The sequence below is a fragment of the Anabas testudineus genome, chromosome 8 (assembly GCF_900324465.2).
Source record: "Anabas testudineus chromosome 8, fAnaTes1.2, whole genome shotgun sequence".
Taxonomy (NCBI): domain Eukaryota; kingdom Metazoa; phylum Chordata; class Actinopteri; order Anabantiformes; family Anabantidae; genus Anabas; species Anabas testudineus.
In genome coordinates this window covers 8,305,624-8,332,714 of record NC_046617.1, presented here as the reverse complement: position 1 = coordinate 8,332,714, position 27,091 = coordinate 8,305,624, and the positions used below count along the sequence as shown (strand labels likewise).

At 43.3% G+C, this 27,091-nt stretch overlaps 2 protein-coding genes across 10 annotated transcripts; one reads left to right on the top strand and one right to left on the bottom strand.

The window, feature by feature from the left end:
- The first annotated feature begins 408 nt into the window (after window positions 1-408).
- On the top strand, window positions 409-21,682 carry svilc (supervillin c). 9 transcript variants are annotated; one of them, XM_026360040.1, is made up of 34 exons: window positions 409-484; window positions 2,683-3,139; window positions 4,008-4,160; window positions 4,289-4,465; window positions 4,886-4,920; window positions 6,351-6,412; window positions 7,461-7,606; window positions 8,012-8,240; window positions 8,385-8,941; window positions 9,603-9,711; window positions 10,809-10,856; window positions 10,991-11,053; window positions 11,460-11,534; window positions 11,621-11,723; window positions 11,814-11,885; window positions 11,990-12,022; window positions 12,109-12,292; window positions 12,805-12,971; window positions 13,051-13,173; window positions 13,255-13,391; window positions 13,767-13,914; window positions 14,180-14,325; window positions 14,425-14,600; window positions 15,715-15,859; window positions 16,177-16,486; window positions 16,583-16,734; window positions 17,099-17,201; window positions 17,282-17,489; window positions 17,574-17,707; window positions 17,808-17,963; window positions 18,049-18,192; window positions 18,279-18,391; window positions 19,291-19,446; window positions 19,654-21,682. In XM_026360040.1, exons 2-34 carry the CDS (start codon window positions 2,883-2,885, stop codon window positions 19,741-19,743), a joined length of 4,911 nt encoding a protein of 1,636 aa, XP_026215825.1. In that variant the 5' UTR covers window positions 409-484; window positions 2,683-2,882; the 3' UTR covers window positions 19,744-21,682. The 9 variants fall into 9 exon arrangements, with proteins under 9 accessions (XP_026215825.1, XP_026215816.1, XP_026215800.1 ...); XM_026360031.1 differs by having other exon boundaries at window positions 12,106-12,292; XM_026360015.1 differs by having other exon boundaries at window positions 11,814-11,897.
- Window positions 21,680-25,792, bottom strand: tmem98 (transmembrane protein 98). Its single transcript, XM_026360087.1, has 7 exons — window positions 25,684-25,792; window positions 23,708-23,947; window positions 23,013-23,144; window positions 22,856-22,889; window positions 22,391-22,506; window positions 22,247-22,306; window positions 21,680-21,900 (listed from the first exon to the last, which is right to left on the bottom strand). The coding sequence occupies exons 2-7, from the start codon at window positions 23,836-23,838 to the stop codon at window positions 21,702-21,704; spliced, it is 672 nt and encodes a 223-aa protein (XP_026215872.1). The 5' UTR covers window positions 23,839-23,947; window positions 25,684-25,792; the 3' UTR covers window positions 21,680-21,701.
- Window positions 25,793-27,091: the final 1,299 nt, after the last annotated feature.

Below are 27,091 nucleotides of genomic sequence, written 5' to 3'. Positions count from 1 at the left end.
AATTGCTCAGCCTGGACGGTGGGAGTCAGTGCTGAAACATTTATGTGATGCAGCGATGTTTGGGCCCTTTTTACTGTTAATTTAGTGGCAAACATCCACTTCAGGAACACAGTATATAGCAATAAAACCTCCCTCGTTTTTCGCTCTTCATTCAAAACCACTTTTATTTGCACCATGTGCGCACAGTGATGCGTCTGACTCCGGAACTTTAGATGAGACGTTTGCGTCTCAGTTGTTGTTGCACTTGATCCAACAATTAGCAATTAATCCTATTATCAATGAGCAACTGACCAGAGGTGAACTTTAGGCTTTTTTACCTCCCGTAAACCCCCCACAGCTGCTTCCTGCAGTTTGTTCATCTATTTATACTCTCCCCTCCTTACAGAGGAGAGCCCCTCCACAGCTGCGAGCGCGTCCACATTTGGAGCCACAGTTGAGGATCAGCGGGGAGGGAGCGGCTTCACACGGCGGCCACAGCAAGCACGTAAGTAACTTCATTAGAAAATGACTAGAGTTTGATCAAAGAGTAGTTGAGCTCGGATGTTTGACAGCAGGTCACATGTTTTGGTGAGTCGTTTGTGCGCCAAGTGTTGAAGCGTGGTGCTCTGTAACTTGTGCAGCTCGGCGTGCGCACTGGACGCGGAATAGTTTGAGAGTTGTGAGGAAAAAAAAAAACAATTTTAATAAGTATAAAAGTAGCCAGAATAAATGTTGACAGTGTTTCCAGATCTTTGGTAGATAAACAGATAACATGTTAGTCTCTGTTCCATCCCGCTGGGACAGGAGGTTTGGATTATGAAGAGGACCTGAGGAGGAAGCTGCTTCCCTCCAGCCACATGCCTGGCATGTAGAGATCAAAAGCATAGCACTAAGTGGCTAGATGGTCATTTCACACATGGCCATGTTACTCTTGGATAAGACACAGCTATGTAAGCCCACATCCATCAGTACCCATCATTCTAGTGGTAAGAAAAGTCCTCTGAGACTTTGTCCTTGCATTGTGCTGGTAGCCCAGGCTGGACAGGTGTAATTGGTCTGAAGCTTTTCACTGCACGGTCGTTTAATCTGGCTGCTGGACACTGAGCCTGCCCTGTGATGTAACATCTAAAATGTCTGCACCTTGAGTGAAATCTCTCTAATGGAGCCAACAGTTGCGCTGAAAGTGGATGGAAGACTTTATCCCCTCAGCTCAGCAGGAACAACCTTTGTTTCCCCCCTCTGAAGCCTTTCGTTTGAACGTTGTAGTGTTTCTGAAGTTTCAGATCAGATCCCGGACACTAGGTAGAGAATGGGTCCTGTGTGCTCGTCCCCAGGCTTTATGTCCGAGCCAGTGTCACTGGATTAGAAGACCATGATCCCCGTTGAGCCTCAGTGGCATTCTCCCCTCCAATTCACAATCCTCCAGCTTGTCACACGGCTCTTGCTCCAGTGAGTGTGGCGGCTATCACACTTTTTTACTTATGTTTTCCTAACACAAACTGGCGCCACTGAGACTGGAGGTGCTTGAGCCCTGCTTTCTGTGGCTCTGGACAGGGAGGTGAGTTATTCTGTCCTGGTTGTTTTCGTGTTTTTGTTAGAAGCGCATGTATGTGTATGAGGAAGTGCTAAGCTTGTTGTCTTATGTACAACGTGCTTGTTGTCAATCCCTAAAGCTCTCGGCACTTCACTTCTCCAGATGTGGTTGATTCAGAATGACTGGGCATCAGGATAATTTGATTGTTGAACCCATCATAAGCATGTGACCAGTAGCAGTAGACATATTTTCCATTTATGCTCTACTGTACATTTCTCTCCAGCAGCTTGTAGGAGCAGCAAAACTGAAAGATGTACTGTACATGTAGAAGTTGCATCTTTTACTTAGCAAACTTTGCTGCCACCACAGTAATTCAGCCTCCCAGTGGATTTATCTGCTGTACTAAGTCCACGGCTCATGTCTCTTTGTTCTGGTTCCATTGTGCTCCTTGCATCAGGAATGCTTACATCCACAGTTTTGGAAAGCACACAGACACACATGGACACACGTCTATGTTTGTACACATTTGTGCTCAAGCCTTTGCCAAAGAAGCTTAGGGTTGGTTTTCATCTCTAAATGAAAACGGTGTCATATCAGGACTATTTACACGTGGTTTACAGCTTCAGGCTTTCTTATTGTTGTTTACTCACTTCCAAAGAACCATTTAGACACCAGGGACGTCTTTTGGCTTATGAATAGGTACTTGTCATAATTCAAATACATTACTGTATATTTAAACACTGTATATTTAAACTCTTTTTATAGCTGACATAATTTAGCCTGTGGTTTTTGACAGATAAGATATTGTGACCGCTGGCCCTGCAGCTTGTTATAGAACATTGGAACATGAAAATTACTGTAAGATACACCCAGAATCGTGGAAAAGACCAGCAGGTCTGCAGGCTCTGTGCTATCAAGGCCTGGACGCAGAGATGAGCTGAGCTGGTGTTGAGTTTCAGTGCAAGGGGAGATTCCTGCATGGCACTGCAGGCTGGTACAGGTACAGGTCATCTTACACAGCCTTAAGCAAGACAGGGGCATAAATGAAGGATGTTCTTTGAGAAAAATTGGTTAATATATAATGAAGGCAGCAGCTCATCAATGTTGTCATGGACTTTTCTAGGAACACGTAGTTAAGTAATGAGCATTTTTCTTTTTTCCTGTTCTAGGTGAAACGTCTTGCTCGCTGATGTGCAGATTGGTTTGCAGCCTCTGATTGGTGGACTCCATGTGTACAGCAAAGCAAGAAAGCATTGGAGCCCATGGAATCTGAATTTTATCGGATCAAAGTTGGGCTCTCGTGTTTCGCCTCAGCTGAAAAGTGGAGAAAGAACCACCTGCTTTCCATTCCCAAATCCTTCTAGTGGAGATGGAGAACCCAGTGCTGGAGCCCAGGTCCGAGCGGATCGCCCGCTATAAGGCTGAGAGGAGGCGAGAACTGGCCGAGCGTTATGGCAGCGTTGAGGAGCTTCCATCCAAATGGGTGAGAAGGGATGGGAAAGAGGCACATGAACCGGCGATCCAAGCCCACAGAGAGACATTGAACTCAGACGGCCTCAGTGAAAGAGTTAACGGCAGGACACGAGGGGTTACAAATGGATTAGAGGCAGAGTCCAAACACCTGAGGTGAGTCATGTCTAGAGCGAATGATGACATCATTGGGGGTGTAGATTGAAGCCAGTGGAGAAATGCCAAACACACAGAGCTCATTATTAGTCATTTTCTATTGTAAAATGATCTACACGATAATGCCTGTGTGAAAGTAAGATGATCAGTACATTACTGCAGCTAAAAACATAACATTTAAATGCACAAGGACATAAAATGTGTTTAAAGCACAGGTAACAATCCTAGTATAGAGATGGTGTGTGTGTCTAAGCCTGAGACTGGATGTGGATGGGAGCAGGTGCTTTTGGTCTAATTAGTTCAAACACAAATAGAGCAACGTGCCTGCTTCATAACCCTGATCACGCCTGCTTCAGTGTTTGTCAGCTTGACATCAGTACGTCCGCATTATCCCAAAATAGTGAGTTTACAGCCATATATGAGAATTTATTAATAAAACTTTGAATATATATTTTGTGCATTCATGATTTGAAGCCTTTCTTATTTAGTCTAAGTTGAACTGCTGTTTTTTTAAACTTGATCTGCTCCTTACTGGTGACCTTTCAGCAGCAGCAGAGCCTTGACAGATCCTCAACCAGTTGCCCTGCAGTCCCTGTTACTAATTAAAACTCAGAGGTCTAAATCAGTGAGTCCCAGCAGGGAGTTTTAAAGCCAGTCTGATTCTTCCTTTGCAGAGAGTTGGTTCTCTCCCAGCTTGAGAGTACTAAGCTGGTCTGGTTCTTTTTCTTTGGAGCTGGTCTAACAGAACAAAGACTGGTGGAGCAACAAATGTTGCCTAAAGGTTGCATTTTGTTTCTGAGAGCGTTAACCACCCCACGTTCCCAACACCTCCATCCTCACCTCCTTATCCTCACTCCCACACCTCCAGGCAGGGTTCAAAGGACTCCGCAAGCACGCTAAGTGGGCAGGGACACCTCATCCCTCATGGAGATGGCCCACAACTCCACACTCGGGTGTTGGTGGGCCAGTTGAGAAGTGCCCTTCTACAGCAGACTGGCAGCGGAGTGCAGCCTGAGAAAGTGTAGGGTCACCTGCATGTGTGTGATCCACCCTCTAACTATTAGACTGTGTGTCCATGTGGCAATACTTGTCTGCACCTCAACATCATCTTCCCTTTTCCTCCTCCTGCTCTGTGCTCATGGACACCAGCTGCCCTGATGCTGGGCGAGCCGCATCCTCTCTGGACCTGGCTGTGAAGCCGGGATCTGAGGGCGTTCGGCGGCGCACCCGGCGTTACCTCCCTACGGGGTCAGGTGGCAGTCGCAAGACCAGCGAACGCTTCAGGACCCAGCCGATCACAGCCAATGAGATGGAGGAGAGCAGCGGGTAGGGCCTGTTTGCTGTGGGTATAGTGTAAGCTCTGCAGATGAGACATTTGTTTTTTTTATTCCTCTTCCCCTTAGTTTGCTGTTGTGTTGAATTTGAAATCTACCTAACATAATTAAAAACAAATGAGCAGACCGGCACGTCCTCCTCAGGTGTGGCAAGTGCAGCACCTTTGCATAAAAGCCCTGGTGTGGTTTGCATGTGTACTGTATGTTTGCTGACATGGCCTCCCCAGTGTTGCCTTACCGAGCATGCAAATGCAAATATAACACAGTATCTTGATTGTTTGAGCCCAAACACATGTACTGTGAGCTTCAAGAAGGATCCAAAAGCGAACGCACAGGAGCTGAAGATTAAAGATCCACATGATCTCCCCTGTACATAGTTTACCGTATTAACCCATTATTTGCATTTTTACAGGATGTTGGATGCTGCTGAAGAGGAGAACGGTAAAGGTAAGGCTGTCTTCCCACTAGACTGTGATCATAATGAGTCCCAGGCGGCGTTTGTCTCTGAGACTGCTACATTAGTCCAGTGGCACAGAAAGAGAGACTGTCACAGTAGGAAAGTACAATAATGTAAACATGATCTTGATGCTGGCAGGAGATCTGTCACTTTAAACTGTATTTCATGTGAGGTATAAAGGGCTGACAGAGGAACACAAAAGATAATAAAAACTTCAAATGTTGATTTCAAAACAAATATTTTCACCATGTCCTCATGGGCCTCTATAGACTAGATGTTTTATGTTTTGACACTTCTGTGTGCCAGGTGTGAGGTGGCACGTAGTCTTACGTGAGGGGATCAGTCTCACATTTCATTGTGTCCTGATGGAAGTATTATTACAGTATGTGTGGCTCTGCTTTCGTAACTAGTGTACATGGCATTCAACTAGTGTATGAATATGTAAATATACTGTAATGGAAATGAAAATGCTGTTCAGAGATGGTGTGTTAATGTGTAATCAGTTATTGCACAAATGGGGAGCTGCAGTTTTATCACCAGCTTTAATTTTCTAACTTTCAGTGCGTGTTTAGCAACAGAATGATTTTTGGCAGTTAAACCCCATTGATCTGAACAAAGTCCGCGGCAAAATAGGACCCCACAGAGTCTAGATGCTGTTGGTAGAGTAGAGCCAGTGGGAGGTTGATGGAAACCTCGGATGTGTCTGGCCATCATGAAGGTTAATGAGGTGATGGGGTGGAAGTTAGTTGCACAATATTAGGTCTGAAATGAAAAAACGTGCAGACAATGAAATCAGCAGAGGCTGGGTTTCGTTCTTTCTCTCTGCCAGGCCTTCACTGCAGCTGCCTTCAGTTCAGGCTTTTACCTGAATAATGAGAAGAGTTTATAAAGGGATAAAAGCAGAAAGAGCTGTATGTTATCAGACTCGGTGAAACGCTTTGACATTCACTGGACTGAGCTTCAGAGAGCGACCCAAAACGTACTGCACAAGCAATCAGACCCATTTAAGGCAGAACAGTAAAAATATTCTGCAATGGCAAAGTCAGTGATGTGAGCTGAGCTGCATTTCATCTGCTGAAGGCAAAACTGAAAACCTAAACAAGCAGGAAGTGATGATGGCTGCAGTAAAGGTCTGGCAGAGCACCACAGGGAAGAATACCAGCATCAGCTGATGGCTTTTTTTTTTTTTTTTTTAGTTCAGGCAGTGACTGACTGCAGAATATTTGCAACCAAGGTTTGCCAACACTTGCCAACCAACTGGCATCTGTAAGGGCTATATATATTTCCCCAAGGGGATCAATAAAGTATTCATTATATATATGTCGTATGTATTAATAATCATTGTAATTCCTACACAGGTCCACTGACATGTATGTTTTTTAGATCGTTGTCCTGATGATTTGTGTCTTTGTTCTTTCAGCTGATGTGAAAACTGATGAGAGGGCCAAGATGAGTGTTGCAGCCAAGATGTCTTTGTTTAAAGTGAGTCTGTGTTACTTTTAATACTGAAACCCAATCACTGCTATTCATGAGCTGCTTATTTGCACTGCTGTGTGCTGTTTGTTCCAACACCTGTTGCTAAAAATGATTCAGTGCGGAGATCATGAGTGTACTGTAGACACATGTAATGTTGTGGTTAACGTTTTCCGAAAGCTTACATTGTTGTTACAATATGAATCTAATCTTTAATAAAGTATGCCCATGCTGTGTCCTATACTAGAATAAAGGCCAGTATTATGGACTGGTAGTAACTAGCTGAGAAATATATTGGAGCTAAAGAGAAAGCCTCATCTGTCATCGACAGTCACTTCAGCTGCTCACCTTACAGTCGGACGCATGGTGAGCCAGCGCTGAACACGCAGAACAGAACCTGATCATGTTGAGGGAATATTAATGGTCAAACAGGTGCTGTCCCTGTGTGCACAGTTCAGTCTGATGATAGAGTGCGTCTCTCTCTGTTAAAAGACAGACTCAATTTATGGTGTGATAAGTGCATATCAGAAGTCTACAGAAGACGAAGCACGCTGTGTTCGTTCACCGCAACGCTTGGAATCTGCATTACAACATTTCAGCTCCAGCACGGTTTTAATGGTGAAGCATCAGGTGAAAATGTGCCATTAACAATTATAGCAGCTGTGTTATAATTAGCCCGCTTCTCTGTGGAGGCAGGTGGAGAGGTAACTGAAGCTGGCAGAGCTCGGGTTACACTGCGACCTGTTGGGCTGGCATTCTATCCACGTAGCCAAGACGCTCCACTTTACAGCTCGCAGGAAGCTCGCAGGACACTTTTTTTTTTTTTTTCCATTATCTATTTGACCCACTCCCCCCACCACCCTCCTTCTGTCCCAACGCATAGAGCAGGGGACATCGAGAGAGAGTTTTCACTAGCCATTCCTGTGGGCTCCCTTATTACTTATTTAGCAGGTGGAGCCCATTGCTCGTTCCTGCTATTGGAGCTGAATGTCGAGCTCCACCTGTGTGAAAGGGAAGTGACGTGTCAGTGTTGTTGTCTTCTCTGCCACTTCCCCAGGAGCTGGAGAAGTCTGCAGCTCCAGAGGCCTCCACATACCTGAAGCCTCGTTCAAGCAGCGTTTGTCACGAACGCAGGGTGCGACGTGGCAATGACCATCGCTTCCTAACTCAGCCAATCACCTGCGAGGAAATGGTTTCAGTCAGGTGGGCTGTGTGTGGACGATATTGACGCCTCCAAATTCGTGTTAGATTCAGTGGTAGGAAAACTCCGACATATAGAAGCTTATTAGTTTTTGTTGGACCGCGTAGCACAGATATCACTACTCTAGACATCTGTTCCATGGGTTCTTGTGTTTAATGTGTGGCATCATTCCATATTTGTCTTCTGTCAACAAAAACTAAACTAGTTTAAGATATCGATATTTGATCTGATGAGTTGGACTGAGCCAAAATTAACTACAGCTTGTAATTATGATACACAGACAATACTAGTTAGTTGACTGAATTCACTGTTGCGGATCTGGTTGTGTGTTGACAGAATATTGCCAGCCTCATATTTGAATTATAAAGCTATTTTACATGTGTTTTTTTTTTGTTTTTTTTTTGCAGTGCCTCCAAAGCAGAACCTCCAGCGGAGTCTCAGTCTGTCCAAGCTGAGTCTGCGGAAGGTGGGGATGAGAGCTGCAAGCTCAGTATGAGCGAGAAGTTGGCGCTCTTCAACAAACTGTCTCTGCCAGGGAGGCAGGAAGAGAGCAAGGCTGATGGGCCTCCAGAGAGGCGAAGGCAGAAGGGGTCTCGGTACCGCACGCAACCCATCACTGTGGAGGAAGTCAACCTGGTGAGCATGTAGAACAACAGTGAGACAGTTACTAATTTCATACACAATAAAACTTTGTAATTGGGTAACATGTTTCCAAACTATACTTTGCGGTGCCTTAAGCACATGAAATAACTGTTTATTTGATTTTCCATTCCTGTTCAGCTCCAGAAAGGCCCCGTGCTGCTTCCTGCCTTCCGTTTGTCCTCTGACCTCTCCGACAGACAGCAGGCCTTGTCTGTCAATCTAAAACCCAGTGAAGTGCGTCTTACCCAGTCAAGACCAGAAACTGAGACCAGGTCAGGAGAGCACAGTCCTGACCAGCAGGACCTGCAACACCACGACTCTGAGCCAGGCTTAAGAGGAATCCTGAAGAAAAGCCGCTCTGGAGGCTCGGAGTGGAGCAGAACTGAAGACAGTCAGATGGATGCGCCATTCAGCCAGGAACAGAATGGTGGAGGTTGTGGAGATGCAGCGATACAGGGGAGGCAGGAGGAAACGGAGAGCCAGGTTTCTACAGCACCGTGCAGAGAAAGACCTTCTAGTGTGGATGGGGTCTCATTGACTGCTGCTCCCTGGAGGCAGAGAACCCGAAACAGGAAGGGAACCAGTGGCTCTACATCAGCGCGTCCTCCTCTGGATGTCAGGTCCTGTCAGGCCAAGCCTCAGGAGCAGTCGGCCTCCTCTGTGGACCACAGCTCAGATACTTGTGGGAACGTTGAGTAAGTAATGGACATTAAGTTAGCAAGTGTACAATGCTCTTTTTCTAATGAACCTTCTCCTACATGTATTCTTTATGTAAATGTGGTCCTTTCGGCAACCTCCTGAAGTATTCGTGCATACCACAGAAGAAGACATTTTCAATCAGGTTGCATGAATCCTTCCATCCTGGTTTCAAAGTGTACCATGAGAATATGAGAGTTATTATACCATCTACATTTGCATGTTAATGAAGTTAGACGCTATAAAAGCATCTAACTTCTGCGTACCTGTCAGACTTGGCATTGGGTGCCACATGCGCAGCGTAGGAAATGTTAGAGAAGCAAGGCTGACATCACCAGTTTGCAGAGAGATCGTCCTCAAGGTCAGATATCTAGTTTGCAAAATTGCAAATTCGCTTTTTAAATGATTTCTCACATCCTGGCTGAAATAAGTGACAGTGACTCAGAACTACTACTGCTAATAATAATATTATTCATAATAATAATACAGATACTGTTTTTCTGAGACTGTTGACACACATGTGAAAATCTCACACTGCTTCAACCTTAATTACATACTATATGTAACCAGTAGAAAAATGAGTCATCAACAGTTTTACTAACAGCTAATCTGGCATGTTTTTCTTTATTTTAATGGGCTCTATGTCTTTTTATTGTGAAGGCAACAGGATGAGCAAGACTGTAAAACCACAGCCATGGGACATGTTCAGGTCACCCTGGGAGATGGCTCTACTACACTGCACGATACAACTAACACTAGTAGCAGTAAGGTAAGAAACTGAGGGCTGTGGCACATAGTGAGCTTCAAGCATGTTTATTGTGTACAATGACGTTAAAAACCACAATCTCTAGTCCTCTGAAAGTCCAATCTGAATGTGTGCCAGTGTTTTTCAGACTGTAAACACAGAGGGATAAAGTGGTGGTTAATGGTCAGCAGAGAATTTTCAATCAACAATAGCAAAGAGCATCCACATTTAAATAATAATAATATTGACTTACTTTACTGGTCCTCTCTGGGGACATTGTGGTTTGACAGCTGCCAGACGGTACATATCATGGCAACTTTGGAGTCCGGTGTCTTGTCTAAGGACACCTTGACAAGTAGCCAGGGAATCTAACCACTAACACTGTGGTTTTTAGACAACTACTCTACCAACTGAGCTACAGTTGATAAAGCAGTCATGTAGTGGGATAAATCCCACTGCCATGTCATCCTACATATGTGTGACTTTAGTTGTCATTTGCCTATGGAGGAAAAAAGCAGCTATTGTATCTTTAAATCTCGCTGATTGTATAAAACACATGCTGCCATCGTGTTTTGTGAAAAGAGACATATGTTTTAATCTCGCTCTTTATGCCAGTAATAATCAGTTGGATCAATAAAAAAATGTTGTTGTTTTTTTTTTTTTTTTTTAATGTAGAGTAATGGTGACCATCTAATCTAGAAAACTCTAGTGCTTCTGTACCTTCAACTCATTTTCTGTATTAGTAACATGAGGTAGAGCAGATTGTATTAAGAAAATAACATTTGACTTTATCGACATATTATACATTATACATTATTTAAATATCCCAAATTGTAAACCATTGCCCAAAAAAAGCAGCATAAGATTCAGCGTTGCACTTTGAGGTTACTGGGTTTGCTGGTGGTCAGATCTGAGTATTTGTCATTCCAGTGAAACCAGATATAGCATCTCTTAGCAACAGCACTCTGGATTTGGTATGTGCCGGATGAACTGAGATCAGACTCATGTTGCTGGGGGAATAGATCAGGCCTAGTTAGTCTTTATTCAGTTAATACTTCTATTCATTGTGTTTCCAGTAGTTTATTGGTGATCTATCCCCATTTGTTCCCTGCTCTCTGTAGGAAGAGACAGAAAATCTTCATGTTGACAGTGTCAGTCCTCAGTGCTGGGTAAGTCTTTAAATAATACTGTGAAATGCAGACATTTTTCCAAGTCTTCATTATGCAAATAAACATTTTTAGACCCATTTTTAAATAGCTGTAGCCCTCTCTCTCTCTCTTACCTAATTCCTGCTCTCTCCCAGGAGCCCGTTTTTGCCTCTGTCTATTCTAGCAGTACGCCCCAATATATCATGTGTTTCAATCAGGTAATTGTGTGAGCCAGTGCACGGCTAATCGTGGAGTTTTAGTTTGCTGTGTTTTGTATGCAGTGAAAACTTTTTTTTTTTTTTTTTTGTCATTGCACAGAGTCACAGGCCTTTTTTTCTTTTCTTTACAGCTAATGTGTGAAGTTTCACTCATGCTAATTGAGTCACCTCTGCAGCAGAATTTGTCTTGATTGAAATGATGCTTTTTCTGAAGTGATACATCTCAACTCTCATGTCGCACTTTGTGTCTTGATGCCTTGTTGGAATAAAAACTTTTACTTGTACTTAAATTGAGCATTAACAAACATATATTCATATAATTAGTACAATAACACATACATGTCTTATACCAAATAATTCACCTGTTAACTTATAATGCGTATCTACTGCTTAACTTCATCCTCAGACAAATCTGTCCTTTGAGGCCCAAGAAGTCTCGTCTCCCACCAGTAACCTGATTCAGCCTCAGTGGAGACAGAAGGTGATGTAATGTGGCATTTTAATGTCACAACTGTGCACAAGAGCTCCTGTACATCTTTTCACTGACGTGTTTCTCTGGCTGTACAGGGTAAAGAAGTTGAAGATGAACAGTTTCATGTGGACAAAGAAGAGGAAACGAATGCACCGCAGGAGACAAATGAGCAGGGGGCTGGACGTATGGCTAAGAGAGGTGAGTTTACTTGCTTTGACTTCCACTTTAATACCCTTGAGATTGTGCTGGTTGCACTGACGCTTGTCAAATGTATTTACCGTCCTCTAGGTTTTGTATCGCCTGAATCTGACATAAATGGCATCTCACATAACAAGAGACACTCAGCTGAAGCTCCAACAGGCACGTATACAGGTCAAATCAACCCTAGTCCATATAGTAAAGGATCTGTATAAAGACTCGGTGCCACCTTTGCTCTCAACTGTTTGTTGTATTTCTTTTTACAGAAAGCTCCATGGAGCCTGTAATAGATTTTGAAGGTAAGATTAAAATATGGACAGTTGATAATTTAACAGCCCTTGTTGTTAAAGTCTGTAGAATTTAGTTTATATCTCATCCTCAGCAGCTCCACAGAGCTCTCCACAGGAGGTGAAGGAAGAGACGTCCGTTGATGATTCAGTGACATCTGATGGAGGTTTCTACAGCGATCAGTCGCCTCCCTCCGCCTGCTCCCACCCTCCCTCTGGAGACATTGCAGCCACAGAGAGTGAGCAGGACCTGGATGTCCTCTGCCAGAACAACACACCGATGTGAGCCTGGTTTTTACCACAAATTATAATAGTATTTATACTAATACATTTGCTGTATTATAAATATATGAAGGATTCAGGGATGTTGAAGGTGCTAGCATCTTTTTTACATTTCATCAAGCATTTAACAGATGTAGTTTACACACTGCTCTGGTGTCTAAAAATATAACAGATTTTGTACTGAAGGTCTTTTCATTGTAGTTTCTCGTGTTTATTTTTTTTGATTATACAAATCTCCAGTGTGTGAGAATAATTCTAAAAGATGAAATACAATTACCATTTGATTGTATTCAAACAAGAACAAAATCTATCATTTCATGAATGAAACAATTTGTAATTTATCATCTTGTCTTACCTTCTTACCATCATTTCCAAAATTTCATTTCATCCTCCACTGTAATTCCTGTTGTGTGTACATGATATTTGACTTGCACAAAACAACAAGATATATGGCTAATGCATAATCAGTGTAGTGCATCCTCATGGAGGTTTGGTGTGTGTGTGTGGTACAGACTGACGTCAGCAGTAGCAGAGCACAGGAGGTCAGTCCGTCCATCTCGTCGGACTCAGGGCTCCAGAAACCCTCTGAGGGCTCTTGCAGCCAGAGAGGACATCAGGCAGGACTACATGGGAGAGGGAGTCAACACAGCTGCTGAGGAGAGGATCCAAGCAGAGAACAGTGAGCAGATGGATTTATTTCTTTTTTTACTTTCTTTTTGTTTCTCAGTTCTCTCATCTTGTGTTTGTTCTCTCCACAGAGTCTAAGAACTCCTCTGTGGCACCTTCACATCCTGCCAGATCAAAAGACTTCATATCTTCCTTAGATGCTCCAACTACAGCTTATCCTCCCTTCAGCAGCCTGATGCTCATTCACATCAAAGGTCAGCAAACACTTGGTTTTTTTATGTATGTGTGCCTGATGATCTTCAGGTGTTAATACTAAATCCAGCCTGTGATAACAGGTAGGCGGCATGTCCAGGTGCGTCTGGTGGAGCCCTCAGTGAGGTCGCTGAACAGTGGAGACTGCTTCCTGCTGGTCACTCCAGAACACTGCGTTCTGTGGAGCGGAGAGTTTGCTAATGAACAAGAGAAAACCAAGGTACCAACGACAACAGAAACGTGGTGTACAGTTCAGTTTTTTAATATCCTTCACATGTTGTTTGCAGGGTACCAGGATATAAGAGGTGTTTTTATCATTGCTTGAACTGTCTGTGTGCCACCACTATCAAATCTCGCCATATACATAAAATGCTGGAGTGATTTATTGTCAATGCTGTGTAGAGTTAGCGTTTCAGCATTAATGATATTATAATTATTAGAACAGAATCTGTTCCTGCCACAGGAACATCAAAATAAAATGGCTTCTACAACCTATTCTCATAATACATTTATGCAACACAGTTTCAAACATTCTGCCCATAGCCACATTCCTGTTTTGCTTTTAAATTAGAAACTATTGTTTGGTTTTTTTCAGGCCGCAGAGCTGGCATCGTCCATCCAGAGCCAGAGGGATCTCGGCTGTCAGGCCTCCCAAGTCGTCCAACTGGAGGAGGGGCTGAAATCTGACAGTAACCTGGCTGCAGACTTCTGGACTCTTCTAGGAGGGAGAACACAGTACAGAGGTTAGACGTCAAGTGTTTTATTAAACACACCAGGGGACTGTGAACATGCACGTACATGCAACAACCAGAGTGTCTCATCTTCAGTGTTTCATTAATTGAAAAATTTAGCTGACGTTTCCACTGGTTGCGACCTACAGTATGTTGTGTGAACCCTATAGCGAGACACATCAGAAGAGAAGTTCCCACAGAGTAGCCGTTTGAAATTAAATATCTGTTGGATCAGCGTACACTAAATTGCGGGTGTCCTGTTACACTCTCCCCACAGGAGCCGGTGCACCAGAGGAGGATGATGTCTATGAGCGTGGTGTGGTAGAGTCCAACTGTGTGTACAGGCTGGTGGAGAACAGACTGGTGCCCCATGAACAAGCCTGGGCCTCCATCCCCACCATCTCCCTGCTGGGCTCCGCTGAGGTGTGATGTCTCCATTGCACTCTCCTGTTGCTGTGTTGTTGACTTGGTGCTACTTTGTATGATTATATTAGCGAGCTCATACATTTCCTTTATGTCCAGGCTCTGGTCTTTGATTTCGGCAGTGAGGTGTACCTGTGGCACGGACAGGACGTTTCCTTCAGCAGGAGAAATGTTGCTCTCCAGCTGACTCACCAGGTGTGGGTCGGAGCTTATGACTACAGCAACTGTCGAGTCAACCCACTGGATCCCACACAGAGCAACCCGAGTGTACAACTGTAAGTTCACGCTGCAGGCAATGGAATGAGTAAAGCTTTTAGTCTGTACTTCACAATGAAAAGTACAAGTAAAAGCAGATCTCAGAGACGACCGAGCTGTACGAACTCACCACATGTATTGAGCATTGGTGTGTGTACACAGTAAAACCAAAGCGGTGGGTGTAAATCCAAATTACACAAGGACAGATCCCGCATATAGTATCAAGTAAATTGTGCAAACACACGGTCTGCCATAGGTTTTTACGATGCAGTGTAAAACCTAAGCAAACAGCTTGTAATTCCAAGCTGCACATGGAGAAACCCCAGCATACTGTATTGTGTCCACAAGACATGCTATAAAATCCCAGCATGCTGTTAAGTCCACACCGCACACTGGTGCTGCAGCTGGCGAAATAAAGTCGTTTACACATCCAGACAAGTGGCACAGCAGTCCTGCAGTACAGTGTGCAACTTGAAAATTAGACTTAAAGTCAAGTATACTGTATTAGTTGGAAACATTCATAGACCTACTGCTATAAGTCTCCTCTCTAGTGGGAAAACTCTCTAAATCTGATCGTTGTACTGATTGGGATTGGAGATACTGTGATTTTTGAAACACATACTTTTGACCTCAAACCCCTAAATGTGTAAGTACAGACATTATAAACAAAACAAACAGTACACAGAAGCAGGTTATAATGATGAAATACTTTTTGGAAACTACCTGCACAGTGATTCTATCAATGTTTAGTATACATACATGTACTCGCCCCGCTCCGTCATCGTCTCTCATAGCTGCATCCATCTTAATAACCCCACAACCATGGATGGACTATGAGCAGCTGGGTCCCTGGGCACAGCCAGATAATGGGGGGCCCCCCATCCCTCTTATGTAAAATGCTCAGACACTGAACAACTACATATGAGACATTCACATCAGGTAGAATAATAGTGTTCCTCTGCTCATCACCCACTGAGTTTTATTTAAGACCATTATTTAGATTTAGGCTTAGCTTCAGTCTAAACTCGGTTTGTGATGCTGTTACAGTTACAGTGATAACAAGCAGCTTAAAAAAACATATGTGCTGTATTGGTTTGAGGACATTTGTTCTCTTACCTCTCTTTCTATGTTCAGGAGAGGGGAGGGTCGTCCCAGCTGGGCGTTGTTTGGTGTCGTCTCAGAGCACAATGAGACGACCCTGTTCAAGGAGAAGTTTTTGGACTGGAAGTGCAGCAGTGGAGGAAGTGAGGAAGCTCCCTTGGTGAAACACGAGACACAGGTTTGTCGATGATGTGTGGATTATTGTGGGTTTTGAAAATGACAATATATATTGATTCTTACAAGCTTCGATGCACAGTGGTTTTGTATTGTATTCCACATTTCCACGACGCAAACATCAGGTTTTTCCAGCGCAGCAATTTTACACTATTGTTTTCATTAAGGAAAAGTCTTCACTACCAGAAAAGTCAACTTTGTTTAGGTTCTACCATTTCTGATTCTACCTGCTAATTATAGAGTGTGATTAAGCATTCTGGGAAAAGAAGTTAATAACTTGAACACCCAACATGTTTCTTCCTGCGCTCCCTCTCACCTCAGTCCATCCCGGTTCAGTCAGTCCAGCCTGTGTTGCCATTGTCGGACCTCATGAGTTCATGTGACGCCAAAGCTCTACTGTCGGGCCAGTTGCTGGAAGAGGACAGTTTGATCCTGGGTGGAGTCGATGTCCAGAGGGGGTACGGAGTCATCACGCTGGAGGAGGAAAATCAGAGGGAGCTGAAAACCGTCTCTGTGGACACCTGGCACGTCCAGGAGTTTGATGACAGTGAAATTCCTGTGGAGAGCACTGGACAGCTTCATGAGGGAGACTCCTACGTGATCCGCTGGACATACAGCATCAACAGTGTGGGTTAGTGATTATTCATGAAATGAGACCTCAGCTTCACGCTCCTGATTTTATAACATTGTCAACATTTTGTAAATGTCTCTCCATTCTCTCCTGTAGATAACACGGACAGTTCAGATGAGTGTAGCAGGGGCCCTGGACAAACAGAAAACACTGCCTTCTTCTTGTGGCGGGGTCGTCACTCCACTGTCAGTGGACGTGACACTGCTGCTTTTCTGTCCATAGGGATAAACAACCATGAAGATTCACAGGTAAAAGTATAAACTTCTGCAAGCTGCACAGCTGCAACCTACTGTGAGTTACAGCCATAAAATGGATTTATGGCTACTCTCAGGCTCTGTAAGAGGAACATCCAGTACTGTAGATTTAATGATTTAACGATTTATATAAAATATTTCTTGCAGATTGAAACATTAAAATGACTTGACTATAGTTTTTACTACAAAATAAAATAAGATACTGAATACAGAGCATTTATTTATACTAAAGATAAAGGATTTTACTGTAGTTCTTTTCCTGCACTGAACTATAAAACCTTAAACTATTTAATGATATTTCCAGTGCTTCTCTGAATGGGCCGTTGTTTTACTGACTCTAATTTTGTCTTTGTTGAAGGTGGTTGTATCTCAGGGAAAAGAACCTCCCTGTTTCCTGCAGCTTTTCCAGGGAGGCCTTGTCATTCACAAGGGCAAGCGAGAGGAGGCGTCCTCTAAAGCTGGTGAGCTTTAAAGCTTTTTTCTTAATCATGTTAGAAAAACAAATGCTTGTTAAACGTGGTTCTAAATGTTTTTCTGGTAGTAGAGTGGCGTCTGTTCTGTGTGCGAGGGGAGCTTAAAGAGGAGGGATCTCTGTTGGAGGTGGATTGCTCCTGTGCAAGTCTACGCTCCAGGGGCTCTGTTGTCCTGCTGAACAGCCACCAGGGGGTGTTGTACCTCTGGACAGGTTGTAAAGCTCACAGCAGCATCAGAGAGGTCAGCAAGAGGGCAGTGGAGCGTCTCACTCAAATGTGAGTTACATAAAATCGATGAGCTTTTATTAGTCTGTAGAGTCCATTGGTTGTTCTTAACATTTGTGTCTGTGCATGTATTAGATGTCCGCCAGAGTTGTGCCTCAACAAAAACAGCCCTGTGAAGGTGCAGGCGGTAGAGGAAGGCTCAGAGCCTGCTGACTTTTGGACAGCGCTGGGAGAGATGGACAGGAAGGCCTATGACTGCATGCTGCAAGGTATGAAACGACGCTTTCTTTGCTTCGCTCCTCCCAGGAGAGTTTCATTAACTCTGTAAACACTCAAACCAGAAAAAGCTACATGTCTGTTTTGTGTCAGATCCAGGTAAGTATAACTTCACGCCTCGTCTCTTCCATCTGAGTGCCTGCTCTGGGAGCTTCCAGGCGAAAGAGCTGCAGAGCCCATGTCGGGTGCCGGGGATTGTGATGGCAATGCCCTTCGTACAGGAGAGCCTGTACTCTGTACAGCAGCCAGGTGGGATTCACTGAGAAATGTAACACAAAATAACAACAAAAAAAGAGATTTTAAGAAGTGGCTCAACATATCCCTTACCCTTTAGCCTTGTTCCTGCTCGACAACCGTCTGGAGGTTTACCTGTGGCAGAGGGGTCAGCCTGAGCAGACAGAGAGCGCGGATTCAGCCTGGAGCCGCTGGCATAATGAGCGGAGGTGCGCCTTGCAGACAGCGCTGCAGTACTGCAAAGGTAAGAGGAAAATGTTTGAAAGCCAATGTTTGGAAATTAAGCTTGTATTTGATGTGTATAAAAAAAAAAATGTTCCTGTTTCCTAGAACTGAACCCAAGAAGACCCCCGCAGGCCTACCTCATTTTTGAAGGGTCTGAACCTCTAACATTCACTAATGTCTTCCCACACTGGGATAAAAGCCTCGGACCCCACACACAGGTACTAATGCCATGCAGTCATATAATCAGTTATCATCCAGAAACATGGTGGGAGTTGTGTAGTCCTGTGGCGTGTGTTAGATGTGTGTGTGGGTGGGTGTCTGTACAGGGCAAAAAAAAAAAAAAAAGAAGAGTTATCAAGAATAGAGAGCTTAACAAAAATGGTATGTCCCTGTTGGCTGCTGCTGCTGCTGCAAAGTATTTTAACAGTATTTTTATCAAATATTTACCCACTGCAAAGATGAGAAAGGTCCTTCACTGCTGACAACTACAGAAATGCATCCAATAAAACCTGCAGTGTTTCCTTCTGTTCTACTTTATTGGCTCATAAGTTTCTAAAATTAATCCAGCAAGGAAGAATTTAACCCTCAAAGAATTTAGTCTAAATTAAGGCTTGCCTATTAATTAATTATATGGACTTTTATTTTCAAATAATATTAATAATAATATTTCTTGTAAGTGTAATTACTGTCAGTTGGGTTCAGGAGTCTGCTCTAAGCAACACATCAATTTTTTAGACTCCAAAACTTTAAAATTGACCTTTGAATCTAAAATAGAGAAATATTTTAGGCTTTATCTTTTTCTCTTGAGTCAAGATATAACAGAAGAGGGTGAAATACCAGGTTTCCTATTGACAGCAGCCTATTTTCTTTGACATTGTGGGTCAGTTAGATTAGAATATGAACACTGAATTCTACTGAATTGTTTTATTTTGTCAACGATGAGTGACAGAGGGAGAGAGTAAATTCTCAAGATATGGAAGTACATGTCTTATTCATGAGTCAAGTTTGCTCCTCAAATATACAATACACATCTAATATCTCACATTGTCGTTGGCAGTCAAAGCAATATAACTATCTTTTCCCTTACATTTGTTTGATGCATGTTGTTGTGCGTCAGGGTGACACAGGGCAGGTTAAGCTGACCTTGGTGCAGGACGCCCTGGCCCAGCTCATGAACACCCAGTACCCTCTGGAGGAGCTGCTGCAGAGCCCTTTACCTGAAGGAGTGGACCCACAGCAGCTGGAGGTCTACCTGTCTGACCAGGACTTCCAGGTATAGACTGATGGAGGAGCTGCAGCAACACGCAGTGACGTCCTTCCACCAGCAGGCCGCAGTGTTTACCAGATTTTGATGCTCATGTTACATTTATATGATAAATCCTCATTTGATGTTCAGTTTAAACTTTTCCATTCGCATTTATCTATTTATAAATCTCTACATGGTTTCCACCATAAATAAATCTCTGTAATTATGTTTCAGACTGTTTTGGAAATGAAGAGAGACGAATACGCTTCGCTCCCGAGCTGGAAGCAGACTGATCTGAAGAAAAGCAAAGGGTTGCTTTACTAGACAGCAGGATAACGTGGAGGCTGACTGACGCTCCTGTAGCGGGGAATTCATCAACCAAGAAGGAAGGAAGGCAGTGGATATATTACCACCATGTTGTTGCACAAAGGACTGTTCACAATGTAATAAAAAAGACAGAAAAAAATCACTTTTTATTTATGTCAAATTAGTATGAGTGTGTGCGTGTGGACTTTTTATCGGATGTGGATTTCTCTGTCTGTGTGGCTGTGGTCCGAAGCAAAAGCAAAACACATTTTCCTATGAAACCTCATTGTATCTGTACAAATCAACGATAAAGACAAAAAAAAAAAAAAGGTGTGTGGGAGAAAAAGGACATCAGTAACAAACTGTGGAATAAGAACGAGAAAACGAGTGCTTACAAATAAAATCAATGCTAATAAACAGTGTAAACGAGGACAAAATAAAAAGCTAACAACTTTCTCAATGTTTCCTTTTTAGTCAACATCTCTCCATCAAACCTCTCTGCACGCTCACAGCACGGCTATTACATACATTTGACTTTAATTAATACATTGAAAAACGGCCTTTGCTTCACAATTCGTAACCAAAATCATAAATCAAGTGTGTTTGACTCCAGTTTATGATGTGTATTTTAGCTGAGGCCCAGGTGCTCATTATGGCTGCAGGTAATGCCTTTACTAGGCCCCTTTAGTATTTGCTGTTATATGGTGTTAGATCATGCATGACAGAACAAGTAGACATGCTCCAATAACATCCCTCAGGCCCAAAACAACATGCTAATTCTGCTTCACCTCAATCAACACACAGTTCATGTTTTACAAAACACAAAAACACGGTTTCTCTGGGACAGCGTACGAGATAATGGTGTAAAGAAATGTCTTGATCTACTTTGATATTTATTCCTGATCACCTGATCAACCAATTACTAACATGCTGAGCTAGCAGAATTAATGTTCACCAATTTATTTACGCATCTTAGCATGCTAACAATAATTAGCACTACATACAATAGACAACTGAGGCTGATGGGATTGCCAGTAGTTGTGATCAGGAAATGCTGAACTGACGCTTGTGCTAGATTATATACTATTGTTCAATTCGAAGTTTGGGGTCATCTGGAAATGTCTTTGTTTTTTTCCAAGTTGCTGAGACACAAATGTGAACCTATTACTAAGTCACTGTGATTCATCCTCTGGGAACCATCAACGCCTGTCCAGATATTTGAGCCAATTCATCCAAAAGATGTTGAAATATTCTGGTCTGGATTCATTTGCTGGATGGAGAGACTGCGACTGCCATCCCTAAAGCGCGCTGCTGGCATTGTGAGTAACTTTTACGGGGAAGCAACTCAACTGGTATCAGCCTCAGTTAATCACTGGGGAAAAAAAAGGACTTTGCTCAGTCAGAAAAACGTCTTTAAATTCTGCTGCTCATGTGACTAAAGCTACTCCTGTCTGTCAGAGATCGGCGATTCAGTGTCTGAGCGATGTTTTCAGATCATCTACAAGTCGTGCTGACCCCACAAATAAAACAGGCTGGTCTTCCACTAGTCTACTGAGTTGGAACCTCTTTGGGCTCTCTGGTTGTTATTTTCCTCTGAATGGATTAGCTGACTAAGCCTCCATGTGACTGTGCAGTGCTGGTGAGATTGGATTTAGGGCCACCGCTGGGTGATGGCGCACAAGAAATTTCCAAAGGCCTTTCACTTGCAGGCAGTACCTTAAATAGATTGTTGCAGGATTACATACAGCACCCGTATGTGGTTCTTTTTTTTTTATGAGCAACGTGAAAACAAGGGCGCAGTGAAGTCCCTGTATCCATCACTGCTTAGGAGTGTCTTTAATTTGATGCCTTTTCACCACTGCCTGGCAGAATTAAGTTTAAACTGAGCAGAGAATTTTCAAAAGGAGGATGCTCGGGTATAGAGAGGACTCATTTTCATGCCTGTGTGCTGCTGTTTGTTTGTGCTTGTGTTGGCTCTAGATGGCCTGCTCTCTTGTGTGCGCGTCGGGTATACTTCGTTCCGGTTCGGAGGCCAGCGCCGCCTCATGCAACACCACCATGTGATCTTCAGCTGCGTGGAGCGACTGCTCGATCCAATCCATACTGCCGGACATGTGACAGGCGTTGCGGGTGACCAGCACCAGGTGGCTGACTGAAAGGAGCAGAGCGGTGGCCCTGAGGAGGAAGAAATGAACAAATGGGTTTGATTTCTCTTTTTTGCTGCTGCTGGACAAAAAGCACTTCTTTTCAAATAGACTTAAAAAACGAAACAATAAGCAAAACTGACTTAGAATGGGTTTGTTGAGTTGAATAGGAAGTAACACAGCACCCGAAGCACTTTATAAACTTTTAAGTCAATTTGAGTTAATGATGAAAAACGCAAATTTCTAATAAAATTTTCCTGTTTGATGTGACGACTCATCTAAAACCAGTATCTATCATATCGCTCTGCCTCAAAGATGATTCATGGATAAATCAAGTCTTGTGTTTGCTCCTCCCCAGTTGCTCTTCATGTCAATACCTGGCGTCCAGGAGGATTGGATCCAGTGGAGGGTACATGGATCGGACCACGTCGTCCACCCTGTGAGAAGGAAAAGTGACATAACTGGTCACCCTGAGTCCAACAACGTTTTACAATGTATGTAAAGTTGTTTGCTTGCGTTACCTCGGGCTGATGCGTTTGGCCACAGTGATTATGTCACTCAGGCTGGCGGGTGCTTTGACCTTTGCCCCAGAACCCATCGTCATAGCTACCAACTTTTCAGTCAAAGTGTGGCAGATCTGAGTGTTGGAAGTCATTTTGTTTATATGAGTCAGTCAATTCAAATCAATGAATATCTTTTATGGAAGACTGATATTTTATGATACAGAATGAGATACACTGAGCACAGTGAATATTTGCTGTTAATATATCTCGCAAATCTGCAAAGCACTCAGTGCTGCTTTTAATAATAACTGAAAACTATTTTAATTTGGACAACATTCAGAGAAACCTTGGTAAGAAAATCAGCCTCAAACCACAAAAGAGGAAGAAACCAAACTTGAATGCAGAACAAAAGGCACCCTTATGGTCAAATACTGACAAAGAAACTAAAACTACATTCAAGGACCACGTAGGTTCTTCCATTACCTTCAGGATAGCGATGCAGTGAGACACCAAACCACTGTTGGACAGAAAAATGACAGAATTAGCTGGGATATGCTGTATGGCACGGCCCAAACACACTAGTAACACAAACATCTAAAACTTTAAATCGTCGTCACTATGCCGCCACGTCACCACTTACGAAGCATCTTCTATCCAGTCCTCGTTCTCGAGGATCGCTTCAATGTGAGGATTTGTGATCACCACGTCGTCCAACTCCAGCTCCGATGGCTCACTCTGGGTCTCCATGGCTCCGATCAGATCCACTGTGGGTCTGTGGGAAGTGTCAGGGAAGGCAGAGGAAAACAAGCTTTCACTGACTCATTCACAGGAAGTTAGAACAAAGAGAGGCATCTAGAGAAAATACGGACATCCCAAACCTGCAATGTTATTTAATTAAAATGATATTGCATTGATTTGTTTCGTGTTTAATGAATTCACTTGTATTCATTATTTGATTCCTATACTAATTTATTGTATATGAAAATCATCCATCCATCCATCCCTGACTGACTGGCACACTAATGAGCAGATGTTCGGTGAGCAAACATCACCACTGTTGTTGTTGTTGTTGTTGTTGTTGTCTTGTTTAATAGTAACTAAAGTAAGTTGGGAATATAAATATAAAAAGACAATGAAAGAACAGAAAATGGATGAGTTTCATTAAATACACAGAAATCCTTAAGACAGGTGACGTGAGACGTTACTAATAGTTTAGTACCATTTGTATAACTTTTAATACGTTAAAGTCTGGTAGAGATTGAAAGTAAATCTGCCACAGAAACAAAAACACGTGTCAGACACAGGTTTAGAGAGTTTTGTATTAAATCCACTGACTTGGAGTTAAAGTGGTGCAGGAGGTCGTGAGGGTGGCAGTAGCGATGTCTGCACACCACCACCAGGGCAACGAAGGAGGCCAGGAAAATGGTGGCCAACACCCCAATGGCCACAATCACCACTGTCTCCATGGCGACTTGGGCTCCCACGGCGGCTGCAGGCGGCAAAAACGTCGAAGGGGAAAGGAGTCCAATCAGGGTCGGCTGATTGTCCTGAGCTTGATTATGGATGGGCGCTCATCTGTCGAGGTGAGGATAATTGGGGGTTTTAATGTTACTGCGTGTTGAAATCAAGCTGAAGGAGTTCGACGTTATCACCACACTTGTGGATATTTCTGCATGACATTTCCATGATTTGGAAATCCAGTGCTCCTCTGGGTTAAAACAAAGAAGAATACAATCAGCAGTGCTTGGTCTGTTTCTAGTTACGGCAGAGCAGAGCTGCCTGCATCACACACATAAACCTGATCTTTATCTGAGTACATAAGAAGCCAAAGTGTACTTGCCCTTTGTTTGCGCTTCATACGGCACAATAAGAACCGTGTTTGCTGTACAGAGACTTTTTGATAAACTGGGGCAACCGCAACCAACAGCAAACATTATATTTATGCGATTCAACTTTAACAAGCTGTCACACAGTGAAGTGCGAGGAAGAACTGTGAGGATATTGTGTTTTGACTCAGTTTAATTAGCTCCAGCACTGTAAACACATCTAAATCTGCAAACCAAAACCTCGACACAGAGCAAAACGAAAAACTCTCACAAACTTTGACCCCTTGCCACATGATGTTTTCAGTCCAGGCTTAAGTTTTGCATTATCTGCAGTATAATTTAGGTGGCATGTTCCCACATTTAGCTCCTGTTTGAAAGCTTACCTGCTCTGTACTCAGCCTGGTCACTCATTAACCTGCGCTGCCCCACCTGAACTCTCTAGAAGGAGGCTGTTATTGGTTTGATTCATAAAAATACTGTATCGTGACATTCTTTATAAAAGCTGAGATGCAGTTTCGTAGCTTGTTACAAACACAAATTATCCACGGGGCAACTTTCAGCATTGTAAACCTGCATTTTTGCCTGGATGATTAAGTCATGGAGCGCTATAATTCTTTAATCAGATTAATTTGCATTACGCTCGCTGTGCTGTATCATACAGGGACTTCTCCTGCCTCAGAGTTTTCTGACTCCTTTTCTTTTCACAGGCCACTGGTTTTTTAATGCTGGAGAACACAGCGTTTAAAGGAAACGTATGTAAAGGTAAACAGAGTCATCTGAACTCAGCTAAGGTATAATAAAAACCCTGCAGGGTTGTTCACTTTTCAACACTCGTATTTGTCCTCAGAGCCATCTGCGATGATTAAAAACAACACTGCAGCCTTAAAAGATATGTTCCTCCAGTCACTTCTGTGGTGTAGAGCCAACTCGAGGCTTCTGTTTCGAAAGAACAAACAGGTTGCTCTGACAGAGGACCAACATTTCCATCGATGCACAACTAAGATGACTTGTATAGGCCGACGAACTGGTTTGGGATTTTGGTTTTGATCAGCTGCACATTTATTATCAGTGATACTGCAACAGAGTAATATTATAAAACAATTTATTCTACACAATAGAGTACCCTTTCATAATATCCTAAATCCTTTTGATATAGAAATGCTGCACTTGTATTAAAGCAAATTAGTAACTGTAATAAAATATTTCTATACTGTGGTATTAGTACTTCAGTCTAGATGCAAACAACACTTATAAAGAGATACTAGAGCAATAAAAACGTCCAGCACAGTGACTCACACACAAACAGGAGGCCTTAGCTTTTTACCATTAGGGTGTACATACACTGGCCCTTCAACTATTTGAGGAACCAAAGTGGACCGTGTATGTTCTACTAAAGCCAAATAAATACTTCTACAGTAACGATTTAATAAAATAAAACTTTTCACTGGACTGAAGCAACGAAATAAGTTGTTTCTTGCCACTTACCTAAACATTTTGTCCTTTTAGTTGAATTCCTTTTTGGAGACAAAACCTTTTTCCGTCGGCCACCCAGGAGCGCGGAGACGGCACCAACATCTCCAAACCTGAGACGCCGTGAACGCGCCCGAAAGCAGCTCACACATGAGCGGCGGAGCTGAAGGGTGGTGGAGAGGTGGTGGTGGTGGTGGTGGAGAGGTGGTGGTGGTGGGAGGACCGATGTTCAAACTTTTTCTTTCCCTCCAGCTGTGAACGCGCGCAGGGGGGAGGGGGTCATGCTGGGCCACGGGAACTCCAGCACTGCGACAACTACGCACAGGTCTGTGCTGTGACCGCTAGGCGGCGCACGGCAACATCACACATGATGGAGAAGGTGAGGGGCCAAATCTGTCAGTCCTGCACGTGTCTGTGGTTTCTGGCAAACTAGTGCTGCTAAATGAGACATAAGTCTCTATGATATTCCCATAGTATCTCCAAGTTTTACTCTGCTTTACAAACTGGACACAGACCCAGGCGCCCTCTGACCCCACGAGCCTAGGAGCCTCATAGTGGTGCATGTTTTATTTATTTTCTATGAGGTGTCCAAATGTTGTAGTTGAAGCAGCTGAGCTTATTGTTGCTTAAAGTTTTCACTGTCGGACGTCGTTTTAGCCTTTAACTTCGAACTAATTGAGAATATTGAGTTGCTTATATATAGAGTTATAAAGCTCCTGTTGATCTTTGGAAGCAGCAGTAGACGAGTATTTAGATGCATACAGACGAGTGCAACTTTAAATGTGTATGAGCACTGTTTTGCTTTGTGTGCTCTTCTATATGTCAACTCATTCAACATTAAACCATGTCCGTGTCACTGTGTTGTCTTGCCACAGCTACTCCATCTCTGCTACGCCGCTGTTTTTCTTTTTCCCGCACGTTCCACTTGTGCTGGAGCACATCCATACCACCAGCAGAGATAATGATCCCCTCCTCAACCGAATCCAGGATCCGCAGCATTAATGCAGGGCGCCTCAACACCCAGCAAGCAGAAGCTGGTTAATGTTTGAGCAATCCTGTCAGTCACAGTGATACATCATTAGGAGTTCCTGTGCTGCTTTGTGGTACAGACGCAAAGTCTTTGAAGTTTATCTCGGCACAAGGATGGATCCCAGATTGACAAGAGCAAACCGGGCCGGGCTGAAAAGTATATACAGTTTTACTGAAATATGTTTACACCTCAGCATTGTGGCCAGCATGATAAACTGCTTTTGTATCTGCTGAGTCTGCACATCATGGCTCTTATTGTTCATCACTGGACAGTGAACTTTCTTGTGGCTCAAGCTAACAGGCAGCTGAGGGTTCCTCAGTAGATGTATTGAACAGCGGCCTCACTAATCAGCTGCTAACAGCCGATTGCCCCAAAGAGCCAACCTGCCAAGCT

What these genes read in the sequence shown, in the direction of transcription:
- svilc (XM_026360006.1), top strand. Translation starts at nt 2,883, where the DNA reads ATGGAGAACCCAGTGCTGGAGCCCAGGTCCGAGCGGATCGCCCGCTAT. An exon ending in GCAGAGTCCAAACACCTGAG is followed by an intron (nt 3,140 to 4,007) that starts GTGAGTCATGTC and finishes CCACACCTCCAG; the next exon opens with GCAGGGTTCAAAGGACTCCG. An exon ending in TGTCTGACCAGGACTTCCAG is followed by an intron (nt 19,447 to 19,653) that starts GTATAGACTGAT and finishes ATTATGTTTCAG; the next exon opens with ACTGTTTTGGAAATGAAGAG.
- tmem98 (XM_026360087.1), bottom strand. Translation starts at nt 23,838, where the DNA reads ATGGAGACAGTGGTGATTGTGGCCATTGGGGTGTTGGCCACCATTTTC. An exon ending in CTGCACCACTTTAACTCCAA is followed by an intron (nt 23,145 to 23,707) that starts GTCAGTGGATTT and finishes CACTTCCCACAG; the next exon opens with ACCCACAGTGGATCTGATCG. An exon ending in GCCAAACGCATCAGCCCGAG is followed by an intron (nt 22,307 to 22,390) that starts GTAACGCAAGCA and finishes TCCTTCTCACAG; the next exon opens with GGTGGACGACGTGGTCCGAT.